The sequence below is a fragment of the Cricetulus griseus genome (assembly GCF_003668045.3).
Source record: "Cricetulus griseus strain 17A/GY chromosome 1 unlocalized genomic scaffold, alternate assembly CriGri-PICRH-1.0 chr1_1, whole genome shotgun sequence".
Taxonomy (NCBI): Eukaryota; Metazoa; Chordata; class Mammalia; order Rodentia; family Cricetidae; genus Cricetulus; species Cricetulus griseus.
In genome coordinates, this window is record NW_023276807.1 from 232206631 (window position 1) to 232223088 (window position 16458).

The window sequence follows — 16458 nt, forward strand, 5'->3', positions numbered from 1 at the left end:
ATAATAATCTTAAATGTAAATGGCCTCAATCACATTAAAAAGACACAGACAAATGGACCAGATTGAAAAACAAGAACCAAACATATGTTGTCTCCAAGAAATACACTTAGCCGGCAAAAATACCTCAAAACTCAACAGCAAAGGATAAAACAAGCTTCCAGCAACTAGAAATCAAATGAAGCAGGCTTAGCTATCTGTATATCAGATAAAGTAAACTAATCACAAGAGATAAAGGGGACATTACGTGTTTAAAAAGGGAAGCATTCATCCAGATATAACTGTAAACATTTATGCAACAAATACTGGAGCTTCTATTTCACAAGACAAACACTAAAAGGCATCAAAGGCCACATACATCCTGACACAGTATTAGAAAACCTCACTCTCACATTTACATGGGCCATGGTGGTGCATGCCTTTAATCCCAGCAATGGGAGACAGAAGTGGTGGATCTCAGTGAGCTCAAGGACAGCCTGGTCTACGAAGTGAGTTCCAGGACAGCTAGGACTGTTACATAGAGAAACCCTATCTGTTTGGAAAGTCAAAAAAAAAAAACAAAAAACAAAAAACAAACAAACAAAAAAAAACTATAGAAGCCAAACGATACATTTTTTTTTTTTTAAATGAACAGTTGCTCATTCAAGAAAAAGAAATCAGACGCATTTAAAAAAATCCCTAGAGACAAGTAAGAACCTCTGCCATACAGCCAGGGCAATTGAGGCAAGGTTAAAGCTGTAAGTGCTCACATTAAAAATTTGAGAGATGTGAGTTCACATGTATAAGCACCCTAAAAAACACATTTTTAACATTCTCAGAATCTCAAATAAACAACCCAATTATGAACCTCAACAGCCAGCCAGCCCCAAACCCATTAGATGGCAAGGAGTAGTAGATTAGGAAAGACATCAAGGAAACAAAGACTGGAAGGACAATGCGCCAAACCAACCAAGATTTGGTTATTTGAAAAAGCTAATGACTGACAAATGCTTTGGTAAGACATAACATACATAAATATCATACACACACGTTTTTAATTTCTTACATACAGGAAAACATTATTAAGAAACACCATCTAGACAGCCTGTAAGAAATCGGGCCGGAGACGTGCCTCAACTAGTGAAGTGTTTTCTAGCATACAGAAGTCCTGGTGTGGATCCCCAGCACCTCAATAACCAGGTGGAGTAGGAGGATCAAAGTACAAGGTCACCCTCTGCTATGCCAGTTTGGGGCCAGAGGGAGGCTGGGATATAGGAAATCCTACTTCCAAAAGAAGAGAGCAAGGAAACCCTGTAGCCTACAATTTTCAAATTTGCCTCAGCTGGCTCTTGGATGTTCATCAGGCATTCTACCAAACTACTGACTTTTTACCAAATAACCCCTTTCTTCAGCAATTAAAAATTTTGACAAACTGAGACATAAGCCTTAAACCATCAGATCAAAGACCAGAGATAGGTTTTACTGTATTAATCTAGCTCACTAAATTTCCTTTTTATTGAAACACACCTGAATGCTCATTTCAAGATAGTTACAAAAACATTATTTTCACCCATTTTCCCACACTCACTTTCTGAAGTTATTTTCTTTGCACAACCTGATAAGGAAGTGTGTAAGAAGTTATAGCTTGTATTTCTATTTCTTCCAAAATGTGACTTACTTCATTTTCTTATTACAGTGATAAAAGACTCAGACAAAGGCAGCTGAAGGGAAAAAAGGGTTAATCTCACAGTTCAAGATCTGTAGTGGCAGAGAGGTCAGGGCAGAAGGGTATGGAAGTAATTGGTCACACAGGACACACAGAAGAAGACAACAATGATAGTTAGTGCTCAACCATAGTTCTGGGCTTTATCTTATACAGCTCAAAATTCTTTGCTCTGGAATGGTGTTGTCCACAGTGGGTGGGTCTTCCCACCTCAGTGAATGTGATCAAGATCATTCCCACAGGCATGGCTATAGGTCTGTCCCCCTTTGACAATTAACACCAACCATAACAGCTGCTACATGGATAGGATTTAGGAAGCCCATGAGCTTAGGACACTCCAGATGTTTTAAACTGAACAAATGAGCAATTGGGGTGGGGGGGAATAGCCTACAGTGCCAATACACCTTTAAAGGGTACAAATCTGAAAAACAAAAACAAAAACAAAAAACCGGAGATCTTTCTTAAACGTGTGATCTGAAGAGAAATACTGAAAATAGTTCCTTCCTTCATAGATATAAAATGTTCCATAAACCAAAAGGACTTTAGAATAAATCCCTTTGTTTTTTATATGATAAAAACTAAAATCTGTAGAAATGAGGGAAATGTTAAGGCTACAATGCTAGCAGACAATACTAGCTTCCTGCCTGCATGCCTCACCCTTTCTCACTTAGTTCTCACACAAAACCAGAAGGGAAGGTACTGGTAAGCAAACTGCCATCAAAGGTCTGATTGAAATCAAGTCATTATTTTGGGTATTACCAGATCCTAACATATACAAACATTTTAATTTTTATGCAAAGCAACATACTCTCTTGGATACATTATTTAGAACTTGCTTCCCTTACGGGAGAAATGACCAACAACTTGCCAATCATCTGACAGACAGGAGTGCTTAATACTATAGCAGTCAATCAGAGTCAAGAGCATACACTTGACCCAGAGGGGGCAGAGGACATTTAGGAGAAAAAGGACTTCAAGGAGGCACTTAAACACATTTCTTGCTCAGTCAATTGCTCTGAAAGCACACAATAAAGAGCAAATTAGTTGAGTGGATCTTCCAGTAACTGCTGAAGCTCTTTAAAAATTTTAAGCAAAACCTCTTTTCAAAGTTTATTCTCTTGTTTATTCACATTCAAGAACAGCAAGTACAAAACCAATGATGATAATGTTCATTGAAAAGAACTTTTATAGTAAGTAATTAAGTTGAGAAAGCTGAAAAAGAATGCTTTATTTTGGTGGTAAAATGAACAGGAATCCAAAATTTGTTTTTAATTTTTTCTAAAATAATTACAAAACTGAAAAGTCTATAAATAAGAATCTAAGAAATCCTTCACTTTCCTGCCCCCCTTTGACTTCTGAAATACAGTGCAACTTCCTACCATCTGTTATTTTAAAGGAGAAACAGTAATGAACATATGGGGCTTTCTCTATCAAGCAGCTGTAGTGTAGTTAAAGTTATAATAATTGTCTTTCTGTAAGATAAATTTACATTAAAAACCTGGCCAGTGAGAAATAAATAGCTCAGCCACAGAGCTTTCTTAAACAAAAATTTAAAATTTATAACCACCTATGACTAGGTGTAGAGATGTAGAAGAAATCCCTAAATCTTATACTTTTATCTGCAAGATTTAGTAGATATAATAGACGATACACAAATCAGTTTATTCCACCCTACAGCCCCATAGCTCATCCCTAAAGCCAGCAACGAAGTTCTTCAAAGTTAACAGTTCAAATCCACTATTTCCATGGAGTCACTCAACTCTGAACCACAAGCCTACTTGTTTATGAGGAAAATCTCAACACACGTGACATGTAACTCCCCATCAGCTATGCATTACTTATCTGAGTTTGAGTAAACTTAATGAAAGGAACCCATAGCATATCTGACCATGAAAATGGAGTCACTACCTACCTTTGTCTGGATGGTTCAAAATCATAATTCTCTTGTGTGCTGTTCTAATCTTGGCCTTGCCAGCAGATGGGCTGTAAAAAATTAACAAATAGTGTAAAATGCAGATAATAAATTAATGATTTATATGGGTTTCAAGAAATTAAAAAACTAATGAAAATTTCACCATCTTGTGGACAAGTACAAAATTACAAGATTTACGCTTAATTCTAACTATTAAAATAAATCATGATTATTCAATACTGTATTTTCCTTCAGCACTTTGTAATATTTATCCTCATTCCCAGTTTTTAAAAAGTAAATAAATAAACAGGTTGGATATTTAGCTTCATCATATAATCCTTATCTAGCAACCATGAGACCCTAGGTTTAGTGCCCAGCACCAAAAATAACACACCACCACCACAAACAACAGCACCTCACATACACAGGCCAGCAGAGTTACAGTACGAACACTAGAAGGACTGAAACCTAATGCTTCTAAAGTCATTTTGGAGGAAGGTGACATGTCATCAAGGTATCTATGTTTCAGAACTAGCCTGTTAGTTTTTGCTGGGGTACTGGGTGATGTTGGTCAAGGTCTGAACTTTTTGCTCAGTTTCCTCACTGCAGAGTGACCACATCCCCACAGAGCCAGGATGCTGCCAAGTGCTAGCCCGGCATGACGTGTGTGTTCCAGAACAGCTGCCTTCTGTTAGTTCCTCAACAAGCAATCTCAAAACTCCATACAGTCCATGGTCTAGCTGTGTAAGAAACCTGTGGGAAAGTTTGGCAGTACAGCCTACAGTGTGAGGGAAAATTAGAGAAGACAGTGAAACATAAAATTACTATGACAAACTGACCTATTCATTATTGCAAGTGTTTAGTACATTTTCTGAGCGCCAACAGTAGAAGCTCCTGTACCTAACAGCTATTGTATTTAGTGACTTAACTTTACCAGGCTTCAAATGAGTAAATTTACAGCCAGCTTAAAGTATGAGGGTAGCTGTGAAGCTCAAATGAATCAAAATGGATGAACTGAGTGTTAGTAGGAAGCATGCAATTTTAGTTAGCCATGTCTAAGTTCAAAAATACTAATTCTACTGCTCTTCAGCTATGAATGTGCCTTGCCCATTTCAACTCTCTGAGTTACCATTTTCTCATATGTAACATACATACAATAAAACCTATCTTCAAGGATTACTTTAAAGGGTGAAGGAAGGATGCTTATAAAAATACAATGTAACATTTCTTGAACGACTCTGAAGCCTTATCCTGAGAATGAACTAAATGGAACCCAGAGAGTCCACAGAAGTTGGCTGACCCTTCTGAAGGGCCCAGAATGCTGCTTAAGACTCTCCTTCTCTTTGAACAACACAGCCCCTTGCTACCAGTGTCAATCCTCGATTCTGTTAGTGTTCCAATTTCTACCACTGACCTCTTACAGGTAACATATTGCCACATATGTTAATACATCCTGTTAAGGGGCTGGAATAGTGACACATGCCTATACTTTCAGCATTCAGGAGGCTGACACACAAAGATCTTTAACTCAAAAAGCCATGTAACAAGACTGTCTCAAAGGACAAGCTCCCCTGTGAAAAAAGAACTATTACAGCCTAAATAAACATGCAAACCATTCTTCCATAAATAAACAAATTCCTTTATGCAAGGACCCGAGAATACTTCTTTTGGTTGTTTGCAGAATTCTTATGGGGGATATTTTTAAACTAAACTTTTAGGTAACTCTCAAATAGATATGGTTTTATTTCAAAGAATCAGATATTCACAAGAGCTAAGGACATGATTTTATTTAACTGCTTAAGAAATGAAAACCTGCCGGGTGGTGGTGGTGCATGCCTTTAATCCCAGCACTCAGGAGGCAGAGGCAGGCGGATCTCTGTGAGTTCGAGATCAGCCTGGTCTACAAGAACTAGTTCCAGGACAGCCTCCAAAGCCACAGAGAAACCCTGTCTCGAAAAAAAACCAAAAACCAAAAACCAAAAACCAAAAACCAAAAAAAAAAAACAACAAAAAAAACCCAAAAAACCCAAAAAAGAGAAAGAAATGAAAACCACATCACTCTGAAAACCAGCACAATTCCTCTTCCTGTGCTTACGTACCCTGATCCTTTCTGTTTGAGGGGCTCTCCAGCACCTCTACACTACTTGTGTAGTCTCGTTCTGGATGCCTGACGTACATATAAATGACTTAGAGGCACAGTCCACAACCTGCATTTTAAGACTGAACATGCAACGTTTGCTTGATGGATTTTACAGTACTGCCACAAAAAACAGTAACAACAACAAAACATAAAAAACCCCAAACCCAGAACAACAATGACAAAAAGTAAATTCCTTGGAAGAACAAATGCTCCAGCCTAGTAAACATTGACGTTATAAAAGACTATTATAAAAATTAGAAACATATAAAGTTTCACAAAACTGCACTTCAGTAAGCTAGTCACTAAATAATAGATATCAATTTAGAAAAACACAAATCTCTGTTGTATATATTTGAAGAAACACAGTGTGTTGGCTCTTATTCTGAATATGAAGTTTTAATTGAACACATGAAACAAAGTCTCAAAGTCACTTCAGTTACAATATCCTTGAAAATCAATCACATTGACTACATTTTAAAAAGTGACTTTGTTCTACACAAAACCTGAAGTATTGTGTAATCAAGGTCTGCCACCCATCAAACTAGATTAAAGTGAAAACAGATGGAAGAAAAGTTCACATACACAAACGTGGCAATTTCAAACCACTGCCTTATCTTAGTGGTAAGTTTTGAAGATGAGGGGGGAATTCTCATTTACATGCAGAGTTTATTACCTTTTTGGTTTTGCTATATTAAAACTCTAAATCCTTGCTACATTTTAATGATTTTTTTTGTTGCCCAGACCACAAATTTCAAACTGTTCCCTGAAATATGTTTGACTGGGTGGGGAAGGGAGGGTAGAGTGGGTGGGACAAACCAGGTGCATGGAACTGAGTGACATTCTGGTGCCTGTAGTAAACAGAGCCAATAAATAAGTTTAGGGAAAATAATGCTACCTGAGTAATACTAAGCAAGGAAATAGTTATCTAACTGACATGGTCTCGTTGCCTAATGCTATCCACTACTTTCTATGACAAGGAAAACTCCCATCTCTTAGATTTATACAAAGCTCTAAGCTAAAATAAGCTCCAGTCTCTAAAACTTATTATTTTATTATTGTACTATTTAATAGTATCCGTGCATCCTTCCCCCCAGTGTGTGTGTGTGTGTGTGTGTGTGTGTGTGTGTGTACACCACAGTATGCATGTAGAGGTTAGGGAACAACTTTTGGGAGTAAGTTCATGTGAATCCAGGCCCAGTTGGACTGCATTACACTAAGGTCATCTGGCTTGGTGGTAGACATCTTTACTGGCTAAACCACCTAGATAGCCCACTGACTTTTTATTTATCTTTTTAAAGCAGGTCATAAAAAAAATGTTGGAGCTTAAAGATTTTGTCTATAACGTTTTTTTTTTTGTCACTACAGCACTTTAACTCTTCTGCTTAATCACACTGATTAAGTCACCAGGAAATCTGCAGTAGATGATATACTGTAACCAACTCCCTGTGTGCAGTAGATGATATACTCTGACCGATGCTCTGCATACAGTAGATTAGATGATATACTATAACCAACTCTGTGTACAGTAGATGATATACTTCAACCAAATCTCTGTGTGCTTTGAGTGGATGGTACACTGAACCAATTCTCTGTGCTGTGGAAGATACATTGTAACTAACTCTCTATGTACAGTGGATGATACACTATAACCAATTCTGTGTTTAGAGGACAACTCTTACCCTGGAATTTGGAATGTGGAAGATCATGAGTTCAAGGCCAGCCTAGGTTACATAGTTTATAGAAACTCTAACAGCTAGGGACATTGTTTAGTGGTAGAATGCCTAGCAAGCATATTCAGGACCTTAGGTTTAATTCCCAGCACTACAAAAACCCAAACCAGACAACAATAACAACAACAACAAAAAAACCCTTGAGAATATGCTCTAAGGAACAATAAAAAAAAATGAAAACAGATTCTAGTAAATCAACGATAGAAAGAAACAGTCTTGGAATTAATGCTAATGATAACCACACAATTTCATTAGCTCTTTTCCTATATGTCTAATATTAGTCAATGAATAGCAAAATGGAATAAGTAAAATAATACATGCTCTATATCAAACTGCAGAAGTAGAAAAGGATAGTGAAATAAATATGAATTATAATTAAAGACATTCATCAAATTTCAAAGCTGGTCCAGAGAGAAATGAGTATCACAGTGGAGGATCTTAAGATGAGAGGACTTGGAATCTAAGAATCCTTGTTTAAGAGCAAAGAGCATATATAACTTCAATTAATCCAGATCTCAACTTTTAAAAGGCAAAAATGTGCTATGTCCTCTTCTGGATTTTATTTTTAAATACTAAATATAAGTACACACTTATTGTAACCCTCCCCCCACTTTTTAAGACAATCTTGGCCACAAAACAAAAAATACTTATGCAGCACTTACCTTACACCTAAAATAAGACTAGCTTCTCGCCTACTCATTTTTTGCTCAAATCCTCCTTTATAGTAGGACGAAAAGCTCTGCATGGGAAAGAAAGAGCAAGAAATAATTAGTTCCATGCACGAGGTAGCATGACCTCAATCCCCTCATACGGCTACAGTTTTTATTAGAAATCAACTTGAAATTGCAGGGGAATGCACTACACAATGTTTCTTTCATGAAACTCTAACCAAGATGAATGTAAAGAAACATTAACAATGTTTTCAACTTCACAATGCATTACTTTTTCTCTACTGAGATAGAACTGAAGGGCAGAGATCAGCACACTGTCATCGTTTTCCCTGAGCACCCAAGTGCTTTGCTCACTGGATAGCCTTGATCAAGTATGTCACTTGTACTGATGTGGCAGGTATGTATCTGTCTGCCTTCTGTCCTGGCTGAGAGGGAAAGAAGAGCACGCAATGTAAGAGACAGGGAAGCCAAGAGAGGCTGGGGCACTGAGTGGAGAACGGCCCTGGTGCTTAGAGAGAAGGAAGTAGGAAGCTAGGAGTCTTAGCAAGCAATGGGACCCGACTGTGAAAGGCCTGGTTAGTGCTGGGAAGAGGGTTTTATTCTAAGTGGAATGAGAATGAGAGTAATATCATTTGGCTTTGTTCTGGAAGGAATAGTTTGAGTTTGAAGAGTAGAAATGAGCAAGCGTGGTTAAAGAACATGACTGTAAACTACCAAGGCACTGGGACATAAGTGAAGGCAGGAGCTGAGGTAAAAAACAGAGATTTTTCATGTATTTTGAGAGCAAATGTTTGCTTGATGGACTAATATTGGATGTGACAAAAACAAAAACAAAGAGGAATTATAAATGATGCAGAGGACCAGTTTTGCGATGTCCAGATCCCTCCTTAGGGTTGAAGGATTCTCATACAGGGCTGTGCTCACTGAGCAGCTATAGCTCTGACCATTTAAGACCAAAATCAAAGTCATGCCCTCTACCCAGAGGAGCCTGTACCTGAAATGACTGGTTGAGGTGGTATAAGCACAGCAGTTCTCCAAGGTCAGTCCTTGGATTCCACTCTGCTCACTTCCCAGTGCCCTCTTGTAGTCACAAGGAACCATGGTAGCTGTGAGTCCAGGCCTTTCTGAAGACTGCACTACAGCCTAACATGCTCCTCCAACCTTGTCTTGCTTCAATGGATGCTGAGCCAAAGACTGCTCCTTAAACTTACAGATCTCCAATTTTCGTCCCAGTCTGCTTTTAAGAGAAGTCAAACCATGCAAATGGCTTTAAGATTTTTGGCCTAGAACTGCTAAACTGCTGTTTAATTGCTAAAGGAAGGAGCAGTTGTAAGTTATGGGAAATAGATATGATGAGGATGGTTCTCAATGTATTAAACTTGAAGTTTCTATCCAATTTCTAGGTGGAAAAGCAGTTCAATCCAGAGAAAGCCCCTAGCAGTCCTCAGTGGGGACTGTGCTTAGTGAAAACAGACTGAGCAAGGCCGACTAAAGAGAACATGGACAGAGAGTGAGCCTGAGTCTGCAGCAAGGCCTAAAATGGAGGAGGGATTAGTAAAGAGATCTAGAAGACCACACTATGACATAGGAAGAAAACTGGAAGTGAAAATGAGGAAATGAAAAATGGTTTCAAATGTTTCTGATGGGTAAAAGAAAATGTGATCTGAGAACTGACCCCAGGAATTAGCAAAGAGAAAATCAAAGGAGAAGCAGGCCTGCAAGTTGCAGGCCAGTCAGCCTGGACTGAATAGAGACCTGTCTCAAAGATCAGTAGCAAGTGAAGTGAACCGAGTCTTCCAGGCATGGTGGTGCATGGCTGTGATCAAAGCACTTGGAAGGGGGAGACAGGAGAAGCACACAGAGCACAGCACAGGTGATGGACTCAGCCTTTAGAGAGAAACAGAGGTATACATGATTGAACACATACACAATTCTAGGCAGAAACCTGTGTTTCATACTGAATAACAAGTAACTATAGTCACGGACTACAGTATCTATCAGGAATTGCTTCCAGATCTGATTGTATTGAAATGCTTAGGTGAATGCATCTGTTATATAAAAGGGCAACATAATATCTACAAATAAGCTGCCCTCATCCTCCTGTATAGCCCAAGTCATCTGTAGCTCACTAAAAAAATGCAAATGCCATGCAAATAAATAGTGGCTATACTGTATTTAAGGAATGATGGCAAGAAAAAAAAGTGTACCTGCTGAGTGCAGACACAATATCCTCTTCCATGCTGGTGATCTGCCATAACTGCCGTAAGTAAGACATGTTAAGGACTGCCTGTTACCACAGACACTGATCCACTAATCTAACAGAGCCATGAGGAATAGCATGCCCTATTTCAAGTGTCATGTCATTTCCAACTCAGCAGTCCAAAATCTTTCCGAGATGGTTGATTATTTGAGTTGATTATGACAGTCATTTCTACAGCAGTACGTTTGTTCTTATTTTGGTCTTAATTCATGCTTAAAGCAGATAAACTTTTTCTTTACACAGAAAGGTATTTCTGAGTTTTCTGAGCTCTAAGACATTAAGTCAGCATAAGATAAATTGATGCTCCCTAAACTGGCAATCCCTCTACAGTCACAAGTCACTAACCTTAAAAGCAAACAATAGCAACTGTGCTATTTTTATTTCTTACTATTTGGAAATGGGGCCGCAGAAAAGCCTTCTCAAAATCTAGCATCTGCAAGAACTTCATGTCCTGCAAAACTGCCTTTATTACAAGTAAGTAAACCTTTGCATAAAAAGTCATCACACCTTTCTAAAAGAACACCATTTTGTAGCTAGAAACTTAACACATGGGTCAACACAGAGAAAAACAGATGAGAGAAAACAGAAGCTTGTATTGCTCAACTACTAAAATATAGGCAAATTTCTTCAGACAAAATCCTGCCTTCTAAAACCACAAAATTTAAATTTTCATATTAGACAATTTTATTATCTATTATCTTTAAATTACTATTCACATTATGAGCAGGCAAAAATTGTAATTTGGTATCTCTCTCCTCTAATGCTAAATAATAACTGAAAGGGTATCTCAGGTTTGATAAAATATATCAACAATGAATTGTTTGGAATATAAAGAGATAAGATGCTGCAGTCCATTCTCTGAAAATGCTGGGATCAAAACAAAAACAAAAAAAAATGTCCAGATCCAGAAACATGATTGTGATAATTTGAAAAAAAAAAAAACGGTCCCAAAAGGGAGGCACTCTTAGCCTCTATTAGAAGGTGAGGTCTTCCTGGAGGAAGTGTGTCACTGTGCAGGCAGGCTTTGAGGTCTCAATATGCTCAAGCCACATCCAGTGAGACAGATCACTTCCTGTTGTCTGCAATCTGTAGGACTCTCAGCTACTGCTCCAGCACCATGTCTGCCTGCACACTTCCATTCCTGCCATATGATAATCGACTGAACCTCTGAACGTAAGCAAGCCACCACAATTAAATATTTTCCTTTCTAAGAGCTGCCAGGGTCTACAAACCCACAACTAAGATAGAGAACTACAGACCAATCTCCCTCATGAAAAGTGATGCAAAAATAATAAAATACTGGCAAACCGAATCCAAGAACATATCAGAAAAATCATCCACCATGTCAATTAGGCTTCATCCCAGAGATGCAGGGATGGTCCAACATAGGAAATCTGTCAATACAATCCACCATATAAACAAACTGAAAGAAAAAAAAAAACACACATGATCATCTCATTAGATGCTGGAAAAAAAAAAAAAAACTTCAACAAAATTCAATGCCCCTTCATGATAAAGGTCTTGGAGAGAGCAGGGATACAAGGAACATACCTAAACACAATAAAGGCAATATACAGTAACTCCACAGCCAACATTAAACTAAATAGAGAGAAACTCAAAGTGATCCCATTGAAATCAGGAACAAGACAAGGCTGTCTACTTTCTCCATATCTATTCAATATAGTACTCAAAGTTCTTGCTAGAGCAATAAGACAACAAAAGGAGGTCAAGGGTATACAAATTGGAAAAGAAGAAGTCAAACTTTTGCCATTTGCTGATGATACAATAGTATACAAAAGCGACCCCCAAAATTCTACCAGGGAACTACTACAGCTGACAAACACCTCCAGTAATGTAGCAGGATACAAGATTAACTAAAAAAAAAAAAAAAATCAGTAGCCCTCTTATGTGAGATGATAAACAGGCTGAGAAAGAAATCAGAAAAAACAGCACCCTTTATAGGGGCCACACATAACATAAAATATCTTGGGGTAACTCTAACCAAACAAGTAAAAGACCTGTATGAAAAGAATTTTAAGTCTTTGAAGAAGACATCAGAAAATGGGAAGATCTTACATGCTCTTGGATAGGTAGAATTAACATGGTAAAAATGGCTATCTTACCAAAAGCAATCTACAGGTTCAGTGCAATCCCCAGCAAAATCCCAGAAACATTCTTCACATACCTCAAAAGGACAATACGCAACTTCGTATGAGAAAACAAAACAAAACAAAACAAAACAAAAAAACGAAGAAGAGCCAAAACAATCCTACACAATAAAGGAACTTCTGGAGGCATCACCATACCTGACTTCATTCTCTACTACAGAGATATAGTAGTGAAGACAGCTTGGTATTGGCATAAAAACAGACAGGTGAACCAATGGAATCTAATTGAAGACCCTGATATCAATCCACACACCTATGAACACCTGATTTTTGACAAAGAAGCTAAAATTATAAAAGGAAAAAAGAAAGCACCCTTAACAAATGGTGCTAGCAGAACTGGATATTGACATGTAGAAGAATGCAAATAGATCTATATCTATCTTCATGCACAAAACTCAAGTCCAAATGGGCCAAGATCTCACCATAAAACCAAGCACACTGAACCTCATACAAGAGAAAGTGGGAAGTACCCTTGAATGCATTGGCACAGGAGACCACTTCCTAAATTTAACACCAGTAGCACAGACACTGAGAGCAACAATCAATAAATGGTACCTCCTGAAACTGAGAAGCTTCTGTAAAGCAAAGGACACGGTCAACAAAACAAAATGGCAGCCTACAGAATGGGAAAAGATCTTTGCCAACCTCACATCTGACAGAAGGTTGATCTCCAAAATATACAAAGAACAAGAAACTAGACATCAAAAGGCCAAATAATCCAATAAAAAAAAAACAAACAAAAAAAAAAAACGGGGTACAGATCTAAACAGAGAACTCTCAACCGAAGAATATCAAATGGCCAATAGACACTTAAGGAAATGCTCAATATCATTAGTCATCAGAAAAATGCAAATCAAAACAAATCTGAGATTCTATCTTACACCTGTCAGAATGGCCAAAATAAAAACAAAACAAAACAAAACAAAACAAAGCAAAAAACACTGATGACAGCTTATGCTGGAGAGGATGTGGAGTAAGGGGAACACGAACACTCCTCCATTGCTGGTGGGAGTACAGCCACTTTGGAAATCAGTATCATTGTTTCTAAGAAAATTGGGAATCAATCTACCTCAAGACCCAGTGATACCACTCGTGGGCATATACTCAAAGGATGCACAACCATACCATGGGGACACATACTCAGCTATGTTCATAGCAGCATTATTTGTAATAGCCAGAACCAGGGAACAACCTAGATATCCCTCAACTGATGGATAAGGATAAGGAAAATGTGGTACACAATGGAGTACTACTCAGCAGGAAAAAAATCAATGACATCCGGAAATTTGCAGGCAAATGGATGGAACTAGAAAAAATGAGTGAGGTGACCCATACCCCAAAAGACAAATATAATATGTACTCAGTCATATGTGGATATTAGACATAAAGCAAAGGACAACCAGCTTATATGCTACAACCTCAGAGAACCTAGGTAACCAAAAAGAACCTAAGAGAGACATACATGGATCTGCCTAAGAAGGAGAAAAAGACAAGATCTCCTGAGTAAATTGAGAGCATGGGGGGCAAGGAAGAGGGTAGAAGGGGAGAGGGGAGGAGAGAAGGGGAATGGAGAAAAATATAAAGCTCAATTAAAAAAAAAAGAGTTGCTGTGGTCATGGTGTCTCTTCATAGCAATAGAAACCCTAACTAAGACAATGATTACTACAAGTAATACTTATGTCATGGAGGATAGAGAGATGATGTTGTCTACTGAAAACACCCTGGAATGTTCAAATTATTAGTTTGTATTATTCTATCCAAGAAACACACATAAGCAACAACAGGAATCACATTAATTTCTTCCAAAAATTAGTATTAAATGATGGTGTCATGTTATCAAAGGAGAGTAAACTAACTCAAGTTAAACAAAACCTCATTAGTTATTTCAGTAAGTAACAGGAAGAATCCTCCAGAAAACCAGGTGAGAATGGCTATCATTCACAGTGCTAGATAAATAAACTTCCTATCTATCTGAGTTACAGAGCCACAGAAGGATGACTTCAAATCAAAGCACAAACTTATGAACAGAAAATTAAAAGCCTTGAAGAAGATAAATGACTCAGGACTCTCTCAATCCTTAAGTTAGGAGTAATTAGGCATTTGTTGAAATAATTAGTATTCATTTATCTATTTAGATAGCAAACAAAAGGGCAATGGTTCAAAATAAGACTGTATCATAAAGGTCTTTTGTCTCCCAAAGTGCCTTAGAAATGAGAAAGTAAATATGTTTAATAAGAGAAAGCCATAAAAGACTTTGAAAATAAGAAATAAGTCATTAAGTTAAAAAGTTTACATAAGTACTGATATATAAAAACATGAAAGACTGCATATACAGAAAAACCATTACAGCAACCAAATATCAGGAGAAACAAAACAAAAACAAAAACACTAGGAAGGAATAAACTCTCCCAAGGAAACCAAGAAGAAAATATTAACTTCTTTTTTAGTTATTGAGATAAATAGCAAAGAGGAGCCCTCCCTATACTCTTCTAAATCAGAGCCTAAGACCCAGAGCATGTGACTTTCCCCTCTGACTAAGAAAACAATTACATTACCGTGAGGAAATAATAATGAATTCTTAGAAAGTACAGTTTTCCCTTTTAGGAGCTGAAGAAATGGCCAATAGTATAAGAGCACACACTGCTCTTGCAGATGACCCATGTAAGCCAGCTCACACCTGCCCATAAATCCAGTCCTAGAGGATCTAACACCCTCTTTTGCATTCCTTAGGTACCTGCACTCATATATGGACAAGTCCACATACATATAAATAATGAAAAATAAAATACATTTTAAAACATTTCTCTTGTATAAAATTCAGATAAACTGTTTTAAAGACCAGCCAGTGGTGGCACACACTTTTAATCCCAGTGGGAGGCAGAGGCAGGAAGACCTCTGTGAGTTCAAAGTCAGCCTGGTCTACAGAGTGAGTTCTAGGACAGCCAGAGCTACACAGAGAAACCCTGTCTCAAGAAAAAAAAAAAAAAAAAAAAAAAAAAAAAAAAAAAAAAAAACCAAACAAACAAAAATGGCCACAGCTAACCATCAGCCTGGTGATTTGCAAAACAAACTAAAAGAATTAGAGAATGGAGAAGAAAGTCAGGAACAGAAAATGAGATGAAACACCTAGATACTAAAGGACACACAGAGACACCCAACATCGCTCTAACACAAAGCCTAGAAATAGAGAATCAATAGAGAGAAGAAATAATCAAAGAAAAGTTAAGTATGAGAGGATAAAAAAGAATCTTCAAGTAAGTTAGAGTTCATCAAGAACCCATGTGAAATAGTAAGATATCAATAATTAGAGAAAACAAACAAATTAACTGAAACCCCAAATCAAACAATGAAAGGAAACTACAAACCAGGTATCTCCAGGTGTAAAAATCTGGTTGCCAGTAGGAGCTCTGGCTGTGAACACGAAGGGACGAGGAGGGCAGGCAGTGAGGTTTAGTCTCAGTAGGGACATCTACTTCTGGGTTAAGCTGGGGCCACTAGAGTTCAAGCAGCCAGGAGTCACAATTAATGACTAGCAATTAATAATTATGAGGGAAACACAAATCTTGTTAGCAGAAAAACATTGAAAATATTCACCATTCATGCACACGGTTGAATGCTTACTGCAACCAGCATTCCAGTACAGTAAAACTTGGATAAAGTAGAGTATACAGAACAATAAGCAGGAAAACACACTGGACCTGGTGGACACTGCTCTGTGAATGAAACAGTTAGTGGGATACAATTACACTTCCTATTCTTTTAGTAACCCAACTTGGTTCAAAAATTAATACTTATCAAATCCTGTAATGCTGCATTTATGAAGTGTGGCATCTGGGACTGGTTAGTGTGAAGAGAAGCTATGCACTCACTTCATGTTT

At 37.7% G+C, this 16458-nt stretch overlaps 1 protein-coding gene across 5 annotated transcripts in view; it reads right to left on the minus strand.

The window, feature by feature from the left end:
- Dnajc15 (DnaJ heat shock protein family (Hsp40) member C15) overlaps positions 1–16458 on the minus strand; it is a 53472-nt gene that overhangs the window by 15015 nt on the left and 21999 nt on the right. For 4 of the 5 annotated variants that reach the window (XR_004772364.1, XM_027390094.1, XM_035452692.1 and 1 more), the window contains 3 exons: positions 15946–16074; positions 8144–8220; positions 3612–3682 (listed from right to left, as the gene is read on the minus strand). Coding sequence is in view for 4 of the 5 variants with exons in the window: in XM_027390094.1 (XP_027245895.1) it covers positions 3612–3682; positions 8144–8220; positions 15946–16074 (277 nt within the window). In the remaining variant the exon portion in view is untranslated. The remainder of the gene's footprint in view (positions 1–3611; positions 3683–8143; positions 8221–15945; positions 16075–16458) is intronic. The other variant, XM_027390095.2, reaches the window with a different exon arrangement.